This window comes from Cyprinodon tularosa, unplaced genomic scaffold (genome assembly GCF_016077235.1).
Source record: "Cyprinodon tularosa strain WSP-4 unplaced genomic scaffold, ASM1607723v1 ctg122, whole genome shotgun sequence".
NCBI lineage: Eukaryota > Metazoa > Chordata > Actinopteri > Cyprinodontiformes > Cyprinodontidae > Cyprinodon > Cyprinodon tularosa.
Window position 1 is genome coordinate 276050 of NW_024038026.1, and position 25486 is coordinate 301535.

The window sequence follows — 25486 nt, forward strand, 5'->3', positions numbered from 1 at the left end:
GTAAAATGTCTTAGAAGAGAAAAATCATTATGTTACCCTGCCATTTTAATGACATAAGCTCAAGCAGACAGTGAAAGAGCTTGTGCAAATTGGGTAATGATGAGCAAAATGAAAGGTGTTATTCATTTTTATACAAAAATAATCGTGTTTTTTTTTCAGTTTTTGGTTTTAATCAGGTTGGAAGTTATGTGTTCAACCAATCTTTTGGCAAAACCAACCAATCTTTTTTGGCAGTTTGGCAAAACCCACTCAATCTATATTTGTACAAGGAAAAACCAATACAAATAGGTCACATTGGAGTAGTGGCTGGTGGAGTGGTGGCCTAGTGGTTAGGGAATTGTTCAAGCCCCACTCCCACGGTCTGCCACTCTGGCTCCCTGAGCAAGACCCTTAACCCCCACACTGCTCCCTGGGCTCCGCACAATGGCAGCCCACTGCTCCCAAAAGGGATGGGTTAAATGCAGAAGTGAATTTCATTGCTTTTTACTTTTGACAATGTAATGACAATAAAGTTAAACTCTATTCTATTGGACAGAATACTTGTAAAGTATTATAGTGACTTTCAAAAGAGTAAGCTGAGTGACGAAACAACTACCTAAGGGTTGTGAGTCTAAGTCTTAGAGCTGACACCACTAGCAACGATAACTGTACTGTAGAAAGCCCTACTACTTAATAGTAATGTTACAGCTGTAACCAGGGCCTTGTTCAGATTTTGATAATTGAATTGGTTAATCTAACCAAAATAGTTTTAACCAACTAGATTAGTTGTTTTTCCAACCAATCTATTTTTAATATATATCCAACTCTATTCAACTGTCCGCAACTCTCCTACAAACTCCCACATCTTGACTGAATACTGAGGCTGTTTAGGTGCCTGTCAAAGTCCTTGAGCGAGCTGAACTGAAGTGGTGACGTGATATGGGGGGGTTTGAGGCTTCGGCTGTCATCGATTTTGGCTCCTCCCCTAAATGAGGCCACACTTGATACACCCATCGCAGAAACGCCCCCTCCACTACTCGACACATGTCTCAATGCCTCCCCTCATCTTATAACATCAAAAGTGTTTTCCCTGACATCTCCTTGTTTTTGTTTTTTCTGTATTCTGTTTTTGACTTGGATTCTGTTTCCTTTGGATCTTCCATCTCTGCATTTGGGTCCTCTAGAAACCTCCACACAACCTGACAGCTACACTTTATTCATCTAGTTTTCATTTAAAGTATCAGTATTGTAATTTTGAGACAAACATATATTTTATGATGTTCTCTTACTGTAATTAATGCAAACAAGGCTTCCAGAGAATCTACCCACTTGGTTTCTCATTTGTAAATAAATATTTAAAAGCCAGCTGTTTCAATTTGTGAGCCTTTGACCTTATTAATTGTTTAATTAATTTAATGGCAATTTGTTTCGCATGTTATTGTTTTCTTTAGCTTTTATTTTTCATAGGGCCTTCAGACCACTGTCTTTAAATTGGAATCTGTGGGTTTATTTTTTCAGAGTACCTTGATTTTCTAATTCTAGGAACTCTCTCCTGTAATTGCATCCGACTTAAGTGTAGGTGTATTTGAGACTGAATAGTTCTTTATAATAAAATATGTTTCATTACTTTTATTAAATAGTAAAGATCTATTAACATAAAAAAAGGGAGTTGACGGAGTTATTGGAAAGCTTTAGAAAATAGAAAAGCCGAATCAAATAATTTAAAAGAAAAGTTTCCTGCAGTAAAAAGGGTGACACAGAAATACATTACACAATAGACCTTTACAGAATGAGCAATAGAAAAGAACATTTTAAAGAACAGAACTGAAGAAACTACAATTTTCAGAAAAGTTTGCATGAAATTAAATAATAAGAGGCAGCTGCAGAATCTCAATGCCACTTCAAGGCTGTTTCTGTTTTGGAATTAACAAACAAGGGCTGTGGTTGAATGAGGGGTGGGTGACTATATGCGAGCTCTGGACTATTCAGAAGGTAAAAATGCTTAACATAGAGACACAGACACACTTCAAAACATAATTTAATGATTACCCGTAGACTTCTTGGGCAAAAGGTTAAGATAATGATGGCACACTGAGTATGCAGTGAATAAAATACAAAAAAATAAAAAAAGGCTTTGTTTTGTCTCTTGTTTAATTTTGCATTCTTCTCAGAATGAGTGATATTTTCTGATTTTAATTCATCACATGTTGTTTTTTATTTAAACATTTTATACAATTCAGTTAATTTATTCATTGGCAATCCACAACAAGTGCCACCCCAAGGCACTCCACACAGAACGCCCAAGTGGTTCATAGTTGGACTGGTCAAAAGTTTTTTATCTGAGGAAAACCAGTTGATTGCAGGAACTCATTGACTCTGCAGTCCCTCATACCAAGCATGCATGCAGCAACAGTGGACAGAAAGGAATCTCAAGTGGAACCAGTCTCATATATTGACATGAATTAAATAAGTTCAGTGGTGCTGGGGCCCTGGCAGAAGACTCTGATGCTAAGGATTAAAAGGTTGGCGACAGTGAAGATAAATGTTTGAGTGTGATTAAGCTGACCGATGAATAAAGACTGAACTGATGATGGAGATGTTGTGGTGACCTTACTGATGGAGAGACTGTGACAGCACAGAAGATGAGACTGACAAATACCTGAGGGGAGGAATAGAGTAGTCTTCTCTCAAAAGAGGCTCAGGTGACGATTGCAAAAGAGTTGCGCTGAAGAAGCGCTGAGTGGTGAAATGTGCTGATGGGAAGAGAGCTGGCAGAGCACTAAGTTGGAACAATATGCGCCGACGATTTATAGTATTAGTCTTCTCTGCATTAGGGTCCTCCAAAACCTCCCCTCAACCTGAAAAGTAGTAATTAGCTACATTTACTCAGCTGCATTTGTCTAATATTTTTCTTGACTAAAATGTACTTTTATTTGTTTTATTTTACTTTTATTCTCCTGTTAGTGCTTTTTACTTTTACTTTGGTAATATTACTATAAAATATCACTGAGTACCTGTACAGGATAAAGAATAAAAATATTTTACCCTAAAATGCAGCAGACACAGACAGCTCAAGTCTCACTAGAGTTAGATTTTTTATTTTATTTTTGCTGTACATAATCTTTTTTGTTTGAATGTTAATTTGATCTGATAAGACTTCTATCACACATGTGAGTTCAATGTAATATACAGTAAAAAAATGTTGTTCACCCTGTTATATCATAAATCAATGAGAAACTGTAATAAATGGTTTGATATGTTTTATATAAAAAATGATTGGAAAAAGTTTTTATTTTGGCCTGGGGTCATGTTTCAAATTTGTATCACTTCCCTTTAGTCTTTAAAACAAAATAAATGTGAAAAATACCTTTTATATAATTGTTCTGCTTACATAATTTTAAATAGTAAAACACAGTAGCTTTTTAAAAAATACTTGTTAACCTTACCAAGCGAAATCTCTTAGATGGTTACTTTTTTTTACTTGTCTAGAAATATGTTAAAGTAGTGCTACTTAATTAACTTAGACAAACTTTAATTTTGTACAGGTCTCATGACATTTCCAATGTCTTAAAGTGCAACAGTGATCAAATGTAAACATGGGGAGAAAAAAAAACATTGGTGCACAAAATAGCATTGATATGGTCAGTTTGATGCAGAGAATGTGACATGATTAAGAGGTTGGTTTTTCAACATTTAGCATCAGTTTTTTTTCCCCCATATTTAGCTGTATGTAAGAAAAAATTATTGTATCTTTACCCATCTTTGCTGTGTAAAAAGCTAACTGATAAAATAGGGAACTTCATATAAGCGTATTAAGGTAAAATTGAATGGAAAGAACTGATTTTCCAAATTATCATCTTTTGTAGAATCAACAACTTTTAATAGCTTATAAATGTTATTTCTACAGCCCCAATCATTGACTTAACATAGTACTTAAAATAATGGATGGTTAGGGGAAATAAAGTTTCACAAGTAAAAGGGATAACTCTGTCTCAGAAGTTATAAGAATAAAAATCCAACCTTATTTTGTTTAAGAAATTCACGTGGACTGCAGTTGGAGTTTCAATAGCTATTACACATAAAGACATCAAAGACTTGGACATCAACCAGCATATTCATTATGTGAACTCTAGAACCACAGGTTGGTAAAGCAATGTTATGCTAACTTAACTTCAACTCCCACATCCGTCATCTTTCTAAAGTCTCCTTCCTCCATCTCAAAAAAATTGCCAGACTCCGCCCCTCCCTCTCCCAACCGGATGCTGAAAGGTTGATCCATGTCTTTATCTCATCAAGGTTGGACTACTGTAATGCCCTCCTCTTTGGGACCTCTGGTAAAAACCTGCAAAAGCTCCAGTACATTCAGAACTGTGCTGCCCGGGTCCTGATGAGGAGGCGCAAATACGACCATATCACTTCTGTTCTTAATTCACTTCATTGGCTACCGATCAAACATAGAATACATTATAAACTCTGTCTGCTTACCTATCAATGCATCCATGGAGTTGCTCCTGCCTATCTCAGTGAACTCCTCTCATCGCACGCTACTTCTCGAAGGCTTCGTTCCTCCACCTCCTTTTACTGCCTGCATCAACCTAAGACCAAACTTGCCACTATGGGGGATAGGGCTTTTCAGGCAGTAGCTCCACGGCTCTGGAATGCCCTTCCAGAGTCCCTGAGAGCCCCACAAGGTGTGGAGGCCTTTAAAAAAGGTCTTAAGACTCACCTTTTTAAACAGGCCTTTTAGAACTGTAAGTTTTGTTTTAAATTGTGGTTTTAATTGTTGGTTTCAATTGTTGGTTTTGGTACCACTTGGTGCGAGATGTGTTGCTGTGGGCCCTACAATTTATTCTTTATTTTTTATTATTACTATTATTATTATTTTTATCTTTTTTTTTTTTTTTTTTTTTTTTTTTTAATCTCTGTAGCACTTTGAGATTAAATTGTAGTTTTAATTGTTGGTTTCAATTGTTGGTTTTTGGTGCCGCTCGGTGTAGGATGTATTGCTGTAAGCCCTACAGTTTGTTCTTTGTTTTTATTATTACTATTGTTATTATTTTTGTCTTTGTTTTTTTTCTTCTTCTTTTGGTCTCTGTAGCACTTTGAGATTTCTTTGAAATGTAAGGTGCGTTACAAATAAAATCTATTATTATTATTATAACTTATTTAAGACAGTGGTCATTATTTAACACTAAGACAGAGTCTGGGGGAAAAAAAGACATCCATGGAGGGCTAGAAACCACTGGGGACCGGGGGCAAACTGATAATAGTTTTACATTTGCAAACAAACATCTTGATCATTCCCATGACATTTAGCAAAATATTCAGCTATCTCTTCATAAACTTATTTCAGGTTTGCTGTGGTTACGCAGCAGCCGTGTTCACTAAACCACAGAGTGCATACAATATTAAACAACCCCATTAAAAAAGAACATGTGGCTTAGTGAATATGCAGAGTTGAAGATGTAATGGTATGGTCTTAGACAGACTGCTTAAACCCAATTTGGCTGAATAAAAACATTTATAGAAGAGCCCAAACGTATTTCATTGTAACATGAAAGACTCATTTCCAGGTGGTAGTGTCCCTGTCAGAAAAAAAAAACTAAATTGGATGTAGGAGCAAATCTTAGCACACCTTGCTTTTTTCATATATCAGAAACAGAAAGAGTGACACATTTATTTCACCTCAGAACAATTAGTTAATTTATTTACATTTGGATAAAACTACCCATGTGTTCTAGTTTTAAATATTTTCTAATCTGTATTATTGGGATTCCCTGAGAGTGGCAAATATGTCAGAGAGGCCATAAAGGTAGAATGGTTTTTATTCCAGCTGAAAGCTCCATTTGGATTAAGTCTGTGAGCAGATGCGCTGTGGCCCCGCGCATATGAAAAAAAAAAAAAAAAATTAATCTATATGTGTTGTTTGTGATATCAACGGCACAGTAAAGCAGCTTTGGTGCGCAGCCTCTTTGCGCCTCATGGTACGATCATCAGAATATCCAGATTATGCTTTTTTACACTCTATCTTGCTGTCTCTCTCTCTCTCTCCTCCGTCTGAAAGCTACAGGAGCATCAGCGGAGGAGGAAACTCTGCCACTTCTCGCCTGTAGGTGGCGCTCAGAGCGAAGGAGTCGGTGGCTCGCTTTCCTCTCTGCAGTCGGACAGAGATGTAGGCAAAGCGGTTGCAGGGCAGGTGATGGTCCGGTACCATCTCTGAGGCAGCGCGTGTGTTCACTATCAAAGTTTATAAGCTGTAAAGTTGAACGTAATATACCTCAAATCATACATGATAAAAAAGAAAGGGGGAAAAAAAAGAAAATTTTTTTGGGAAATCCATGAAGTTGATGAAGAGGATGCACGCTCCGCCTCCTCCACTGTGATGGGGGGAGTGTATAATGAGTGTATGGGTGAGGGAGGGGGGGGAGTAAGAGCGTTAGAGAGAGAGAGGAGAGGGAGAGAAGCGCGAGCGCACTGCTTTGGATTCACTCCACTCTCTCATCACTCACGGTGCAGCCGCGCGACCCGCACCTTGCTGGACCGCGTGAGGACCCGAACCAGACCTGAGGGAACCGGACCGAACCTGCGCTACACGCACCATCAACTCGGACCTTTTTTTTTTTTTTTTTTCTTTACACTTTTTTTGAAGTGTTTGGAAGAGAGAAACGGGTGGGATTCTTCTCCCGTCCCGGTGGTGCGTCCACATCCAAAACCTCCCGGTCCATCATCCCTCAGTGAGCGGAGGATGCAGCCTTCAGGGGTCAGTCAGTGAGTCCGGCTGCGCCTCAGAGGAGCGCTGGTCACGACTGACACAAACTGAGAGAAACTGGAGGAATAACTATTGGATTCTTTGATTCACATCTGAATCTTTTCCTTTTATATCGCTTGTCTGTCATGGTTGTTTCCTCCACCTTTTAAAAGTTATTTTGTTGTTTTATTACAACCTCGTGGATTTTTTTTTATTTTTATGAAGCATTTTTTCTCTTTCCTGGAGCGTCTGCGTCTGGATACAGCGGAAGAGCGCGTTTGTTTCCGACATGGGAGCGCTCAGAGCTGGGGGCTGTAACACTTCCAGGTAGGAACTTCTCTACAGTGTGAATAATTCACCTGTTCCCTGGTTCAAATAAACCTCTCTAAATACAACTCGTGCGTCCAAGACGCGTTACTTACCAGCACCGCTCCGCGCGCTCTCACTTTCTGTTCCATTTAGCCCCGAATGCGCACTTGTGCCTTAATTAAAGAACTGACACTCAGCAGGGAACGGATCTGTTTTTATTTTTTCCCCCCAAACACTTGTTGTTAAAAAAGAAAAAAAAAAGCCTCAATGTTCTCCGTGTAATTTCCTCTGATGGCTACTTTACGTGTGTTACACTACAGAGCTCATTGATCCGTATCGATCTGCGTCCTGAGGATTACCTCCATGTCTCTCAGTAATAAAGCACAACTTCCTCAAGCTTTAACGTTTCTCAAACTGGAGGAAATCTATAGTGAAAAGAAAGAAAAATGAGAAAAAATAGTTTTTTTTTGTTTTCTTTTTTTTTTTAAATCAAGTATTTGTGTCTGTGGAGTTTTATGTTTTTCATTTAATGCAACTGAATAATCCATAGAGCCAGAGGTGCTCATAAACTCCAACCTCATATCTCTGTGAAATCCGAAGGGGCCCCCCAGAGCACCTGTGGCGTCACATCACAACCTGTATTACTGCTCTGCAAAGAGAGGCGGCCAGTTTCACCGACGAGGAGGAGAAGCAATGAAACATGCTGTGTGTCATTTGCTGGGAATCTGGTCCATCCTGCGCGTCCAGTTTTCAGTCTCTTCTACCTTTTTTTCCCCTCCTCTGCTGTGTTAGAGGGAGAGAAAGAAAGAGGGTGGGCGTATGTATTGCTGATAGAGAGAGAAAGAGAGAGAGAGGGGGGGGGGTCGTATATTTACATGCAAAGCGCATCTGCCTGGCACACACAGAGAGCAGAGGCAGCGAACTCTACCGTCAGCTGCGGTGCCTTTGAAATTGCCCAGGTACCCACCCCTTCACATGGATGTTATGCCTTCCTGTGCATGACCTTTGACCCCGTTTCCTCCTTCATCTCGCCCCCCCTTTTTTCATCTTTCACACAGGCTTCCGGCGCTTCTCTCCACATCCTTAAACATCCTCAGATTCAGCTCCAAGGCCAGGCAGGGGTAGAGCTGGTCCAGCAGGGCTGTGTGCATGAAGATCAGGGGAGTGTGGAGCTGCTGAAGGGGTGGGGGTTCCTCAATCAGGAACTATTTAGAAAAAGAAAATTGCAATCATTTTGTCCATTATTGTGATTGCATCACATTTTCCCCGCTCTTCTTCTTCTCTCCATCATCATCCCCATCTCGGCAACTAAATTCTGTATTAGGCGTGGGTATTAACTCCTGCATCAAGTGAATGCACTGCAGTTAAAAATGTAACGGTGTGCCATATTGCACAGGGCTATTGTTATTTGACATCTTTTGTAGCTGTTCTGTTAAAGAAATAAACATCTGATGGCTTTTTCTTAAAGTATTGAACACAGAGTGTCTCATCTGGACATCTTAGTGATGTTTTTAGTTATGCATACAGCCTTAGCAGCCTCCAGCAAACTGTCTAAACAGAGACAGAAGGTCCACACAAACCTCTGAGGTTCAGAAAAAGCCGCAATCTTTGTGTTGTGTTTCCCATATTCGCCGCTGCAAACTGATATTTAATCCTTTGGAGCCGTGGTGAATGTGAAGATACTCTCAGTGAGGTTTGCGGCTGTTTTGGACGATGGTCCTGCCATCATTTGAGCTCCTCCCGACGCGCCACTGTCTTGTGGCAGGGTGAGGTTTAAGGTTAGGATAGCAAGCTCTGATTTGGAGGTGGGCCGTTCCTATTCTGTCCACTTAAACAGCGTCATGCTGATTCCTTTGGCTCTGCAAGTTGCATCGAGGAGAAAGAGTAATGCAGAAACAGGTTGAGCAGTCCGTTCTCTACGTGTTTGCATGAAAATCGTAGATTTAAGGGAGCCTTGTGGTTAATGGGTGCCATTAAACTGGGAGCTTGATGTGTGGAAATTGGCTTGGTCTGTCAGATAAAAGCTCTGGGAAAAAAAAAAAAAAAACACACGCACACACCCTTTTTTTCTGGTTGACAGCAAATAGAAGCTATCACGCTTTAGATTACAGAGATGTCACGGCAGGTTTGCCTTTTTTCCGGTTCGGGGGGAAAAAAACAAAACAAGAAAACTCTAAATAAAATCAATCTCAGAAAACAGAAGTTGTTCTGTTCGGGTTACATTTAACCGAAACAACCGGTTGGACTGGTCTGGTGTCGACAGAGGATGTGTAAACCATGAGTAATATTTCTGGCATCTCAAAATCCAGTTAGAGAAGATATTTGGGGAAATATCTCATAACAATGAGTGAATTTCATTTGAAATGGACGGAGTGAGGAAAAGCATCTGGTCCGTTTTTCAACCGAAACTCTTACATTTCAGATCAATGTTTAGACATAAGAAAGAAAAAACATCCTGCTTTAAAGTATGCAAACTCCTGCTGCTGATGGAGAATATAATTGAAAAGCATAAATCTTACTCTATGTGAAGAAATACTGTCTGCAAATCTAGAAATATTTTCTTTTCTTTTGACTAAAGCACTTCTGAATAATCTCAAGCATCAGTTTCTTGCTGCTATCTCGTGCCAGACCTGAAATCATATACATATATTCATTATCGTCTCTCCATCCACTCTGGCTTACAGTTTAGCCAAATGATTGGCAGATATTTAGTGTTTTCCAGCACCTACTATCAAATCCTTTGATGAAAAATATGTTAACCCCTTTTGCAAACTTTCACCATTTGAGGCCTATTTCTGGATATTGATTGAAATTTTAATACTTTTTCATCTTCTATTATAATTGTCATGTTCTGTTTTTTTTTTTTTTTTTTTTTATCAAACGCATTCAAAGTTCAGACAAATCAAAAAGCAGAGTCAGAAGCCGTCTAAACTATCCATACTTTCTCCCTTAAAGCAGCAAATAACTGAGCTGTTCAGGAGTCATTGGGAAAGACAAAGCCGAAAGCCGCAACCAGAGCGTGAAATGCCTTAAAATGCAGCCTTATCGTCGCTTCCTCCTGAGAGAAAACTGCCTCCGCTGTGGCTGTAAAGATGCTCGTTTCATATGAGACTCTTCATATTCAGCTTCATTTTGAGTCCATTAGGATGAAGAGTGTGGAGGCGACAGCTCCATTTGGGTTTTTCTCGGTGTGTTTTTATTATAAAAATCGCAGATATGCCCCCCTGCCACAGTCTGCACATTACTCCCGCTGCAACCCTTCCAGCTCGCATCAGTGGGTAAAAACGCTGTGGGTTCACGTCACTAAGGTTTTATGTCAGCCCTGAAATACGCTGCACCTCCTCCGTTTCCTCTGAAATAAAGCAGAGAGTCGCAGTGGGAATGTTACCTGATGGTGGGGCTAGAAAAACTCCATCCAACAATTTGTTTTCTCCTCTCCATGTGCAAACACATAATCAGGCACATTTGTAAAATCGGATGTCATCATTGCTGTTGCTCTTGTTAGAAGCAGGAATACTCTGGAGGGAATGGTAAACATGCTACTGATCTGATGCAACCCCCTCCTGCAGAGATGCTTCGCCGTTGAACTGATGGACACACGTCTGAGCTTCCGGCTGCAAATGGAGCTGAAAGCCTGGCCGTTGAGGCTCGATTGATTATTTTTTCCTCTTGGTTAAAGGCAGTGCAAACCCAGGGCCTGCTCGCGCACTGAGCACCAGGTGTCATTTCCCACTGTCACACATCACTGCATGTTTATATTACATGACTCAGCTGCAGTATGAATCATTGACGCATGTAGAAGAAAAACATGTGAGAAAGGATAAGGACCAGTGTCCTCCTTAGTTAAGTTAAAAAAAATAATTAGAAAAAGTTTTGTTTTTACTAATTGAATTCTAATTCAATTCAAAGCTCTTTGACTGTTCTTACTCTAACTTACTTTTCATGTTTTTCCAGTCCTAGCTTCGCCAGCATAGTGTATGCTGTAGGTAAAAAGTAGAGAAAATCCCATAAGAAACAAAGAAAAACTCACATCTTCCTTAGTAATAATCTCTTTCTTTAAAATACATACAATTTTTATTATTGTATGCAATTATTTGTCAAGATTATTAATACAGTTACATATAAAATAATGTTTTAATGGCACTCATTGAATCTTCAGGTTTATTAGCAGGTTCAGGCTTGTACTCATTTCCTCGATTACATCCAAAACAGGATTTTTTTTTTCCTACAATTTGTTGACAGCATAAAATCAGTTCTTAGACAGCATACCAAAAAAAAAAACTAAGTGCATAACAGACAATTTGTCAAAGACTCTTAACTTCAAAAGAGTTATTTTCTCTTTGCTTTCAAGTCTTCCCCTAAAACCAGTAAGTACAGGAACCAAAGTATATTTGGTACCCTATCCCAGTCAATCTGTACACCTTGAAGAATATTTTGGGTTTTCACCATGTTTTGTTGGTGTTAAATATTAGCTTTGTTAGATTTTGAAATGAGTTCTCACAGAGTTGTCTATTTAGAAGAAGAATTTTAACTTTGCTTTTATTTTGAAAAATGGAGAGCTACTTCCTTACTACACGTCAATAAACATTTTGAATTATTTCTCAATCATGTAAAGTAGTCATGTCAAGTTTTGAGAAAAATAAAATGAGCTTTTAACCGAATAATAGAACCTCTCCCTGGTTTAGTGTTCTATTGTACCGTTTCCATAATCAATCAATTTGCGCAACTATTTGTGCTTACTCTTAAGATCAGTGTTTGGAAACAACAAATGTTTTTATTAACTATAGCTGCTGTTATGCGACATCAGAGGGTTTTGAAAACTAGATTTTGCTTGGTTCATAAATGTAGACTCAAACTGTTTATTCTGTCATATATATCGAATAGTGTTTAACATGTTTTATCATATTTTGAAAGTCTACATACAATATTATATACGTTACATCATGGTTGAAACCACCTTTGAATAATTTATTCTGTGTTTAGTATGAGCCTAGCGTTATGGCTCTGTGTTTCATTTCCATTCTAATTATCTTAGACACTCTAGTTCATTAATATGTTATGGAAACAGGTGGAATTAGGACTCCAAATGATATCCAGGTTGAAACACTTAACATGAAAACATTTTCTGCACTTTGTTCCATATGTGTGTTATATGCTCTGGTTGTGTTAGACCAATGGCTAAAACCTCCTGTCAGTAAAGAGACGCACATTTGATCCTGTTACAAGTCGTTTGTGCTGCCGCGCCCTGGAGCAGGACTTTCAGCTAGACAGATAGAGGACAATAAAACACCGAAACCATTCAACCAATTAAAACCAGTGAGTCAGAGCGTGTTAATTTCCTGCAGACGGTGACACAGGCGTCATGCGATGGCAGGAGGACACTCAATGCCTTTATTGCTCGCATTCTTTACCTCTTTACATCCGGATTAAAGGCGTGAACAAGTGTGACTAATGAACGAGATCGCTATCTAACTGTAAAGCTGAACTCTGTTATTACTATTATTTTAGTGTTTTTTTTTTGCTTTCTGTCTGCAGCACAACACTCACTATTGTTACATCTGATAAATATAACTTCAGTTTACATATCTATAATATATCTAACCGCAGTCTTTATATACTAAGCTCCAAAACAATTATTTAAATATTCCAACTATTTGACACCCTCTTAAGGTAAGGTTATATGTAAACTTTCCTCGGCAAAAGCTGTTTAATGCTGCTTAGATTTATGGGTTTTGTCATTTAATCAAATCTGAAGGTTTTGTCAACAAATTAAGGCTTTCAAATGCAGAAGATAAATACATGTTATTACTTTGCATTACCCCATAGCAACCTGTTTATAGTAATTAAAGTCTAGTTCTATTGTTTCGTATAGGAGAAAAAAGTAACAGATTTTTTCCTCATGCCTCTACTCCTTTTCATTGAATCAGGAATAATTTAGAAATCAAAGCGTGACATTTCCAAAGATTTCCACCCCTGATGAATTAAATTTGGTCAGAAAGACACCAGCAGCCCCGTCCCTGTGTGCGCGTGTTAATCTGGATCAAACAATGGTCTTGAATGGAGTCATTAGAGTGAAACCCTTTGTGTTGAACAGCGAGGGGACCACACACACTCATCTCATCCGCAGTGCTTATTCTGTCCATTTGAGATCTGAAAACATCAAAGAATCTTTTGATTATCCACATGTGTGTGTGTGTGTGTGTGAAAGAGAGATGTTTAATCCAGGTTGGCAGCACAAAGAGACAGACGTTCATAACCTGGTTTTAAAACACTCACCATTGAGATTTTTTTTATTTTTTTTTCAAAACTGGTTTCCAGTTTGGCCGGGGGCCACCTGCTCCGAGGTGACAGATTGTCTTCCATAATAGTTGTCACAGTTTCATGGTGTGTAATTGGTCTCACAGCGTTGCCGAGCACATTAGTGCAATTAAAAGCGACACCGGGGATTATTCAGGCTTTTGTGTAACACAGATGACTTTCTGTCACGCTCACGCAGCTTCACTTTAAAGTGATTTTCTGCAGGAAAAAAAATGCTTCATTAATTAGCTAAAATAAACAGAAACTAACTTATAACCCTATATGAAAAAGGATGGGATTTATTTATAGCTTTTTCAGCTAGTTAATTTCACGTAAAGCAGATTTTTTTTCCTCCAAGGACGTTAACATTTAAAACAAGTTATTTTTCATTTATTCCAAAGAAAGATCTAATGCTGAAACCTCCTCTTTGGCTTTCTTTGGAAGAAAAAGTTGTTCAAAGCTTTTGCATGCCGTGGGGCATGTTTAAAGTCAATTGTGGGATTTCTTGTTATGTAGATGAGGTAGGTTTGGCTTAATGGGACGGTCCTACAGGCGGGACAATTACAGGATGGATTCTTTAGTTTGTACTCACTGAGATTGTTGCAGATCCAGTTTGGGCTGTAGAGTTAACCAGTTTGTGTTAGAAGATTTCTGTCAACCATCCAGAACTGGAGAACAATCCAGAAGGAACGCTGGCTGATTCACTAGCTGAGCATCAGGTGTTGTAGAGTTTTTTTTTTCCCTCTGTTTTTATCTTTATTTAGACAATTGCTGCATGCATAGCAGTATGGATTGACTGGAAGAAGCAACTGTTTTACAATTCTATGTACTGAGGTTAAATATTTTTGTTATACCTTTATCAGTAGAATTTACTTGATCAGGTTGATTAACAGAGATTTCCTGGATGACTTAACATTGGTATTGTTGTTCCTTACATGATCTTTTATTGAATCCTCTCTAAGTTTTTGCACTTGCTAATGAAAATGAGCTGCTATTCAGTTTTATCAATATACAGAATTTAAAGTGATTTAGAGTATTTTTATCGTAAAAGTTTTGGTTTCTGTTTTTATTTATAGATTTCATGCTCTTGTTTTGAAATGCTACCTGAGTCTCTTTAGCCTTCTGGATTATGTTAAAAATGACTAGATGAAGGCTGTATTTACACTGCCGGTCTGGTTCAGGGGTCGGTCCCAGGAACAGTAACAGCGGGGAAGTTCACATCTTCGGCTCACCTGGTTTTCTGTTGCGAGTTTTTTTTTAGATCGGTTCAAATGCGACATTAAGCAACTGGTTGTTTTACGTGGAGTGTTGAATCTGTCTGCGCTGATCAAGAAAAGCACTGCTACTACGTTGAGGTTTTGACCCCCTCCTCTACTCCATGTAGCACCACAAAACATTTTTAAATAGTTTCGTCTTAGATTTTGTACTCTTAATTTGTTTTCCATTTCTTCTACTCAAATGAGTTTCTCATCAGACTCATTTTCATATACTGAGAAGCTACCAAACCTCTCCAGGGTCTGGATAAACCATGCTGAGTCTGGGAGTTGTAACCATGACGTTACTTTGGCATCTGAAGTTGCTGAAGTTTCAAAATATTTGTAAATAAATCACTTCACTGAGTTATTTACAAATGAATGACTTAATTGAGGATGAACCGATCAGTTGATATAGGTATTATAACATTAAAGTAGTGTTTAAAATGAATTAAAAGCTCTATTTAGTACACATTTTGGCATGAACTGGTAGCTTTTGTTTGTTTTAGTTTAAATAAACTTTGGATATAATCATAGATATGTTACATTGTAATTTTAAAGCATGCTTTAGGAGTAAACGTAGATAAATTCTGCATCAGTGGTGTCATCAGGTGGGTCTTAGACTTGTAGATCCACACTCCACTGGGGGCCATCAGGGTCGTTTGACTGCTTTGTAATGTACAGATGATTGCCGTCCTGACACACCCTTTTCCTCTCTCTGTCCCCCTGGCTCTTCTATTGTTAGTCTTTGTCTCTCCACTGGGTTCGGCAGCAGATAAAACAACTGCGAGAGTCAAACAGTCCTCATTTATGGTAATGTTACTCCCAACATCTAAACGGGGGGGCCTCCCACTTATACAAAAACACACATGGAGGCGGCTTTCTGACTTTTTCTGTGGGAAAAAGACAAGCTGGATGATCCCTGACTAACCCCTGTCCTGTCCCCTGAGGAGAAGTCTGCCTTTACAACATTTGAACAAACATGTTAACATGAAATTCTACGCGTAAACAGGAACTTGCTTCCAATTCTCTTGACATTTCAACCAAAAGATTTTCTCATGCCCCAAAGTAATATTTGCTTTCTACGAAAGCCCTCTGGGACATTGGCTGGACAAAAACCTTAATTTAGATGCTACCGAAACGTGTCTAGAGTCAGCCTGCACAGGAGAAGGTGTAGAAACACAGCTTTCTAAATATGTATAAAACTTCACAGGAGCGCGCAACAGTTCTGAAATTCCGCAGACTGAATCTGGTGTTTGTAGTTTACAGCCTTGCATTTTCAGAGCAGCTGAATATGAAAACAGTCGACTCGGGGTCAAAAAATAAACAATGATTCAGAAAGCTGATGGTTATAGCAGAAGTGCATTATAACATATAGCCTGTCTTTCTTAAGCTTTAAAGTTGCTGTTTTTGGCCTATTTTATTCTAGTTTTTTTTACTTTTACAGGTTAAGTTTCTTTTTTTAGTTTTTTTTAGCTTTCTTTGAAGGTGATGAACAATAGCAGCAGCTCTGGGTTTTTCTGTTTACACGTTCAGCTGTTGATGTCAGTCAGACTTTACCATCAGCATTTGGTTAGGTATCTATATACTTAAATCTATATAATTAAAATATTTACCGGTACCTTCTTCAATAAGTGCTTGATTAAATACTAACATGTAGGATTTATAATAGTGGACTTAGATTCTGAGTGTATGGTAAGATACAGCTGAAAAGCAGGGTTTTATGAGAAAATATAAATTAAAAAGTTATTCCTACATAAAAGTTGAAATCTTTTTGTTTCTTCTGGGCAGTCGACTGATTTATCAGTGTTTTTACTTGAGGATTTGAGTTAACTACTTTTTAAATCTAGATCTTGTCGCTTTCCAATCTCTCTCATGGATTTGAACGAGTTTGCCGGCCTTGATATTAATAAACTGAAATTCATTGATATAATTATAGATTTGCGCAATATAATTAATTTTACTAGGCTTATTTAAAATCTGCCTTGGCCAACTTTCTTAACCATTATATCCATTTCTTCTGGTCAACAATAGCAAAAGATAAAATAAAATCAAAATTTAAATTCTAATTGAGTCCAATAAATTTAGTCTTTAATTTAAAGACTTTTTCTTGCGTGTCATTTTTAAAATGCATTTTCTCTCTTTTCAGTTAAAGGTGACTGAACATTTTTTTAACAGAGTTAAACTGTTTTTTCCAGTCGGACAACACTGCCATATTTAGCATCTGCCTCCCAAATCAAGAGAAGAAGGTGTGTGTTGCAACACGTCTGGTTTTGAAACCAGAACAGCTAAAATCAGTTAAACCAGTCCTTATTACGAAATCCCGAGTGTTAGCTACTCCTCAGGTTTATGAGAGGTTTCTAAGATGTGAAACATATTTTGGTTTTCCCAGGCTTAACCTGTAGAAAAAATAAATATTGAGAACATGTGACACCATACGGAAAAAAAAAAGTCATCTGAATCATAACAGATACCGGTAAAGGTGTCTCTCCTGAAAGTTGAATTTCATGATTTGTTTTTCTTTAGCACATCTTCACTACTTCTGATCCTGGTTTATATGCACATGCTGGCAAAACATGAGGTCATCTTTAAATAAACTGCCTTGGAGAATAAGCAGCAGGTTGTTCTTTCATGTAGAAATTCAAAGAAATCTATTGCATATGAATTACAGCAAATAAGCTCTATGGTAGTGCATGCGGTTGTTTCGGCATCGTTTCCACAGCAACATGTAAAATGCCGCAGGGTCAAGGGTTGGGGGGGTCATTGGTTTCTGGTATTTTTGCAGCTCTGGAGGAAAATGTGAGAAAACAAACACACATACTTCGCTCTGTAAAGCTCACATTTACACACTCACATTTACAGTCTTTCAGGGGTAATTAGGCATCTGTGTGTCACAGCAGTGAGCTGGGCATCAATTGAGCTGGACCCACAGGAACAACGCCCCGAACATTTGTCGCTTTCAGCTTCACAGCTAATGTTTTATTACCTTTTGTGACTGTTTGTATGCACAAAGCCTTTTTAACATGATCTTTCTCTCCGTTTGCCAAAGGCTGGTTTTACACTTATTATGCCCCAATGTCTAACGTTTCAGGTTTGCATTAACATGAAACAAGATTCAAACTGAACACACTTGTAGCTCGATGTAGATATTACTAACAGTCTGTGTCATAGTTTTTTAGTGAGTAAGCGCCTTGTTTGATGTGTAAACAAATTGTCAATGTTGGCGTCTGTCCACAGGCTCAGTTGAAAAACAGAACCCCAGACAAAAATCAGATTATACACACAAAAAAAAAAACGTTATGATGCCCACATCTTGTCTATAACTGAGAAGTTGAAGTAAAAAAAAAAAGCATTACTCATAAGATCAAATAAAATCCAAAATTTTTTAACTTATCTAGCCGTGTTTAATGAATGGCAGAGCTATCTTATTAAAAACATGATTATAAAGAATAACATTTAGGCTCTTTGTCAAAATATAAAGCAATCAACAAGGAGCAGTATCACTTTTGTAAAATTAGAACCAAGCGTTTCGACTACATTGTGTGATTTATTTGTAAATCCTTTTATTTTAAGTGTTTGATATTTTTCAGAAGCTGCTAAATCTTCATAGGAGTCTATATCGTAGTATGGAAAAAGGATGGGCCATGGTTAGTCAGCTTTTTATTCAGTTTATTAAAGTTTTGTCTATGTATTCGCCTCAGAGAGGCACACACAGAGCTCCACATGTGTTCATATGTGGTGTGTTGAATTCAAAAATGTGGTGCTAGAATTTTAAGATATGCTGGTCTTTATATAATAAAAGTTTTTCATTCCAAACTAATTTCCATATTTTTTTACATGCTGGTTTAGGTCACTTTGTTATTTTATTTATTACACTGCGACCTACTCAGGTTTCTACATATTCATGGCGTGTGGCCTTATCTACATATTTCTTGTCATGTTGGATGTTTGTTGGGAAAGGCTCTAATGTTTTAGTTTTGCGGTTATGTTTTTGCAAAAAGGAATTGGTTGAAACACTGAGTTGATTTATTTATGTAATCACAAAATGACTTCACACAAACACATCTTCTCTTAATGTCAGTCTGCCAATAGGAGCCTTAATGCAAAGAGAAAAACACAAGCCCTCCTTCCCACGTAGACACCACCTGTTGGCATTAGTTGGTGAATTTCTGTTCTGCACTCAACATTTATGTGTCTGTTTCCAAATCAAGGACATAGTGATAAAAAACTTTTAAAAATAAAGCTTAACCTCCGTCGCCAAGATACTCCCACTGTGAAAAAGTCTCTGATGATTTACTGCCAAGAAAAAAAAAAGGTGCAGAGATGAAGTAGAGGAAGAAAGCTCATATCAAAAAGTGTCTGGCATAGATGTAGCAGACTGAACATTGGGTGAGGAAGTCAACTTCTAAGCAAAAACATTTGCATTTAGCGGCTCAGACTGCTTCTTTCTGACAGACCTTCTAGGTCAGACAGTCTAAAATTGACTGTAAATAAAACCTTATTATTTTAAGGCTTGAGCTTGTCACACACAGTTCTAATGAAACAAAGTTGAGTAGGAGATCTTACATTTCTGCAAGAGATTAAATTGTTCAGAGATTTAATTGCTCCTACAAGTTTACCATGACAGGAAAAAGTTAAAGAGTGAGAAATAAAGAAAAGTAGCCGTAGCCCGTAATGGAACATATCAACTAAAGGAGCTCAGTACCTTTTTCTCCATTTCTGGACTCTGTGTATCTATCAGAGCCACTTCTCCAGTGTGGGGGCTTACTGCCCTGAGACAGTATCCATAGCCAGTCTTCTTGATTATTTGGCTGTGGGCTTCAGGCCTATGCTGAACAGCAGGGGGGACAGAGCATCTTCTTGGCATATTTCACATTTGATGGAGATTTTTCCCAATAGTTTAAATTGTGTGGTAAGTGTGGTTTTCCACTGCTCCAGAGTTAATATTGATATTACCATATCAAACTAATTTCAAGTAATATTGAGATCTGCAATAGGATTGCATCATAAAAATCGTGGTCACATTAAATTTTTTGTTGTGCATTTATTACATGAGAGGAAAGCATCAAAAACAGACTCAAAGGAATAGATTCTTATTGTTTATTTCATATTATTTTAGTCATAGTTCTTCTTTTTATTCCTTCATCTTAGTGTGGTAAATTACCCATTCATTTACAGTTAATTTTACCTGCTAGTGTTTCAAACTGGTGAAGAACTTCAGATTGATCTTTAAATCTATAAAAGTCCTTCATTAATCGTATTGAGAGATCTCCCAGTCTTAGCCAGTGACATTGTGTTTCTTTAGTCGGCAAGTAGTTTAATCAGCCTCAAGTCTATGTACAGCTCCACATAATCCTGTGGCACCAATCTACTTGCTCATCTTTCAGGTCATCATCTGTACCGTGAAACTGAGCTAGGCTAGGGGCCAAAGAAGCAGACTTCCAGTGATAATCACGTTTAGCTCTTCAAAGTTCTTCACTGGGCTTAGGTTCTGGCTCACCATGTCTTTGTTTACGCCTGTGTTAACATACTTCTGATTGTGGTAGTTCACCCCTATTCCCACTGACGGTATTATCATTGCTGCATCAGGCAGTGAATAATCATCAGAATCCTCCTCAGGTGAATGTGGATGAAAATATTAATCTTCAGAATCTTCCAATGGTTGTTCCAAATGTAAGAGGTCCATATCAATAGTATTTTCATCCACAATTGGATCGTTTTCATCTCCATCTGATAAATATTCAACCTTAGAGTTGTCTAAAATTCCCATCAGCAAATGCTCCCTATAATTATAAAATTATTAATAAATTCAGATTTAAATCTATACCACATCTAGGTGGCTAATGTACCTTGCAAGCAAATTTTTGGTTGAAAAATGTACCTCTTGCAAGTACAATTTACACTTGTGAATAGTTTTAAATATTTCTATATTCATCTTATCAAAAGATCTGATCAAATATAACTTAAAATAAACATTTATATCTGTAAACTTCTAAATATTCCCACATTTATCCAACCACATGACACAATCAATAGCGAAATATAGCCCTGATGTCCACAAATGTGTAATTTATGTTTACCGACATTGTGTTTTGCAAAAATGTTTTTCTTTTGAAGCTTAAGATGCATAAACATTATTAGGATTTTTACTTGGCCTTTTTTCTTAATAGAGTTGTTGTAGAAGCTTTTTACTTGGATCCCCGCCATCTTGCTTTCATTCAAATGAGTGTAGTATTGTCATGTTGCTATTAGAGGATGCTGGGAGTGGACGCAGGTTCTCAGGAGTCTAAGTCTAAGAAAAGTTTTCTCTTATCATTTGTTATAAACAAGGTCACAATATTTTTTATTCTGCTCAACTCCATAGAGAACTCCTACGATCCCTTTTAAATAAAAACCTTATTTTGCTGCATTTATTTTATCTGATATTTTTTGATGACAGATGTTTTTACTTTCTTGATCTTTTTCAGAGTGATGCTGTCTGGCAGAGAAATGATGATCCTCAAGTGGGAAGTTCTGTGGCTCCTGGCCTCCATGCTGATGGTCTCCTGCATTGCTGTGCCTACCGATGTTCTGTATCGGGTTCCTGAGGAGCAGCCGCCTAACACGTTGATCGGCAGCCTGGCAGCAGATAAAGGCCTTCCTGACACTGGACATCTATACAAGCTGGAGGTGGGTGCCCCATATCTGAGAGTGGACGGCAAAACCGGGGAAATCTACACCACTGAAGTCCCTATCGACCGTGAGCACCTGAGAGAATGCCAAAACCTGTTTGGTGAAAAATGCTTCCTGGAGTTTGAGGTGTCGATCACTGACATGGTGAAAGGGATCGGCTCTGGACCGCGGCTGATCGAAGGTCTAATTGAGGTCCTGGATATCAATGACAACACACCACAGTTCTCCTCTCCCATCCTTACCCTGGCTATTCCAGAGAACACCTACGCTGGCGCTTACTTTCCCATCCCAATGGCAACAGACAAGGACTCTGGTTCAAACGGGGTGGCCGAATACTCCCTGACACATGGACCGGATGCTGATCGGCTCTTCAACCTTCAAGTTGACCCGGAGGAAAAGCAGCCACAGCTGGTGGTCCTAGGGAACCTTGATCGTGAGAAAAAGGACTCGTATGATCTGAATATTCGTGTCGTGGATGGAGGGAAGCCACCCAGGGCGAGCAGTGCTCTACTGCGAATCACAGTGACTGATCAGAATGACAATGTCCCAAAGTTTGAGAGAAATCACTATGAGGCTGAACTTCCGGAGAACAGCCCACTGGGACATTCTGTGTTGCAGGTCAGTGAATGAAAATTATTTTAGACATCTCCTTTCTGTTAATTGAGAATTTCAGAAAGATATTACAAGGCACAACTTACAAAACTCTTAGATAACTTGTTTCTGGTCTGTTCAAAAATGAATCCAACTACTGGTACATACAGACTACCTTCTCTGGAATTTTTTTTTTTGTACATCACATTAGCTGTTGGCCATAATCACCAAGCATTTTGTACATAAATACCTGAAATATGTGACTGTGTCAATTGATGTATAACAGTAAAATAAGTCATATTAAATTATAGTCACAGAAAAAAAAAAAAAAATATTGAGACCGAGTTGTATACAACAAAAATCTAATTTGGAAGGTTCTATTTCCTTAGTTTTACAAAAAGTGGAAAGGGAGAGAAAACATGGATATGTTTGGGTAACACTGTCCTGAATTCCCTTACTGTCTAAAGCTTGAAATATTCAAGACACCACACTGACTCAAACACCTCCCCAATATGTCATCTTTTTATACATTGTTAATAATAAATCATGGCCCTGATGTCTGTTGGTGTAAATACTGTAGCTCCCGGATCAGCTGGGATTTCTCCTCCAGGTCAGTGGTTCAGATAATTGGATTAAAATTTTTTTTAGTTTTTTTTTTTTTTCATCATAGAAACAATTTAATAACTGTGGGACAAAATAGTTGAGGAAGTAGTGTTTTTTTAAAACTGAAATACCAATATCCAGGAATTATATTTAACCAAACTTTAGCAGACTTTTTCATACTAAGTAAAGTTGTGACTATGCATTACTGCTGTTGCCCAGCAATCCAGCATTCCCTACAGTCACCAAACATTTCAGTTAAACCTTTGGCCTTGTTGGTGATAAAGTCTGAAAGCTGCAGGACAACTCGGCACACTGACTGCACATAATATCCTGCTCAATTATCCGTACAGACAGATGGCGGAGTGGAGGTGAAACAGGGCGTGGGATCGTGTGTGTAGTCACATATTAACCACCGATTCAACTTCACCTTTGAGCCCTGGGCCTGGCGCTGGTCAGTAATGTTGGCGTCAGTTGGCAGAACAGGAAGCCGCTGTCCGGTTGGGCAACTCCACAAAACCTGACAAACCCAGCTCACCGTGTCATCCTGCGCTCTCCCTGTTTCCATGTGACTGCAGCACAGGCCGACCAGCCAGCCATCCAGCTCGATGTGCATGACTTAATCTGAGTCAGTCATGAGATTATCCACGGGGCTTATTGGTATTATTGCTCTGGATGTGGCTCATTGCATTTCAGAGAGCCCCAGAATTCATTTCACTTAGTGTGCATTTGAGAAGTGATGGTCTATAGAGGCAGCGGGACAATGATGATAGACGACCCTGACCTGCTCAAAATGTCCACCGGCTATGCGGACATACATATCCCAAGCTTCGTCTCAGTCTTCAAAATGAGCATAGCATAGGTTGAGCCAACTTTTAACATGGTTTCTTTAATGTGAAACTAAGAAAATGGGTATTTCAGTCAATTAACTTATTAATAAATCTAAAAAAGATCACCTTAAATGCCATATCAGGTCAGTTGTGGTACCAGAGCCTCTTTTTAAATCGAACTTTGCACTATTACCTGATTATCATGTTTAAACTTATTACGTTCATTGACAATGCCTCACATACTTTAAACTAATTAAAGAAGTGTAATAAAAAGGCAAAAATTAAACAGGAGGCATTCAAGATTTTCAAAATTGATTTGTCAAGTCCTAACACTTATAATTAACTAGCTTAAACACTCCCTCCTTAGAATCAAGAGTGCAAATCTTGATCTTATTAAGGACCAAATCCTCCTGAGTATATTGACAAAGATATCTAATGTTTAAAAGTTGAATTCCCATGAAGGACCAATAAACAACTGTATTACTTTAGGAATGTGCTGATTAATAATGTAGAGAATGCAAGCCAGAACAATTTAAAGAGTCTGTATTGATTTTCCATGTAATTATAGTGTTATTTACTCAACAATGAAACAGATAGAATGTGAACTTTGAAGGATTATCTTTAGATTGTTTCCCGGTATGAGAGCCACCGGTCTAAGACAGTTTAATTTCAAAAACAGCATACTATTGATAATTACTAATCTCCTAAAACGTGCAGAGATTGTGGTTGGCTTATTTAAGCACATCAGTTAACCTTGCTGGATAATTGTTAACCGAGACATAAAGAGTGTTTATACTTGCGGTGTGCTTGGACAGAGTGGCCTTGGAGAGCAGCCAAAAGGACTCTTGCTTCATCAGAGAGACCCTGTTCTCTTCCAACGCCCCCGTTAAATACACAACTCTCAAAAGCTGTCAATAATTTATTGATGTTTGGCGATATCTGCTGTTTAAAGGCACACTGGTGGTGGAAAAAAAAAAACATCAGCAGGCAAAATTATGATTTAAGTTTTAGGCTTTCTTTTACCTTAAATTACCTACCTTTACTTGGATTGGGAGCTTTCATTGTCGCTCAATGTCAGCTGATAATATCCTAGTGTTTGATACTATTGAACAGGAAAGTTATATTTTTTATGTGGCAAGCTGTTGCAAAAATAGTTTAGCAATTCATGAGTTCTACTCAAACTTTTTCAGATAGTTTAACTTAAATCATAATACCATTCCAGTACATAAAATCAAGACTTTCATGTATGAATGAGGAACACAATGAAAAATGTCAAAGTTTAGAAAAATTGTAATACATATATTAGCTGATTCACTTAATAAAGAAGTACTCACCCGATCACAATGTAAATTACTTTTATAAGAAAATACTTTTACAGTTTAGTTTTATACCAACATCTAAAAAATCAGGTCACAACATGAACATAAATTTAAATATATTTTTTATGTTTAGATTTCTACTCATAAATTATTAATTAAGGCAGATCAACATCCATGAAGAAGAACTTTTTATTTAGTATGATTTGAACTGGAAAAAAATATGTTTTTTTTCTTATAAACAAAGTTGGAGATGATGGAAGGATTCTAATAACCTTGCCCAAAGCCTGCCTTCCCGTCTTTATTAATCTTCTAAATTCAAAGTTGTGATTATCCTTTAGATAAGGCAGTGGTTTCGTCTCAAACTGAAAGGCCCATGAAAATGTTCCTCTTGCTGTTGGAATTATAAATTGATTTTTGTGTCCTTGGCCCAAATTCGAATTTTATTATCAATGTTACAATCCTCAAATAATCCTATCCCATTGGCACATTTCTTTTCCTTTTAAGGACTTTTTAAAAGATTATTTTAGGTGAGTGCAACTTTGGCTCATATTCACCAATGCTTTAAAGTAATTAATTGATCTAAGGATTTTAAAATCTTAATTACATCACTGTAGGTTCCAGGTAAAGGCTGAAGGACTGCTGAGTTAGCATTCCCTTAGATGTTTATAAAACTTGTCTGATGTATTTGACATAACAACAAGCTACATCCCTTAATAGCAGCCATGGAATTGAACACATACAATTAAACAGCATTAGATGTGTTGTCAGAGAGCCTTCCTAACAAACTTAACCTAAGTGATATTTTGCTGACTACTCCCACGCTCTAATTGACTAATTACCTCAATTTACCTTAGGTTTGGATATGGGAAGCAGGGTTGTGGCTGATGT

At 38.0% G+C, this 25486-nt stretch overlaps 1 protein-coding gene and 1 long non-coding RNA gene across 5 annotated transcripts in view; one reads left to right on the plus strand and one right to left on the minus strand.

The window, feature by feature from the left end:
- The first annotated feature begins 6417 nt into the window (after nucleotides 1–6417).
- LOC119777306 (protocadherin-1-like) overlaps nucleotides 6418–25486 on the plus strand; it is a 220905-nt gene continuing 201836 nt past the window's right edge. For 2 of the 4 annotated variants that reach the window (XM_038276133.1, XM_038276132.1), the window contains exons 1-2: nucleotides 6419–7054; nucleotides 21054–21876. In XM_038276133.1, coding sequence (XP_038132061.1) covers nucleotides 7017–7054; nucleotides 21054–21876 — 861 coding nt within the window. In that variant the 5' untranslated portion in view covers nucleotides 6419–7016. Of the gene's footprint in view, nucleotides 7055–13926; nucleotides 14053–21053; nucleotides 21877–25486 lie in introns of those variants that run through there. The other 2 variants (XM_038276130.1, XM_038276131.1) reach the window with 2 other exon arrangements.
- On the minus strand, nucleotides 6592–8778 carry LOC119777308. Its single transcript, XR_005279906.1, has 2 exons — nucleotides 7912–8778; nucleotides 6592–7819 (listed from the first exon to the last, which is right to left on the minus strand). It is a non-coding gene; the product is annotated as an uncharacterized LOC119777308 (long non-coding RNA).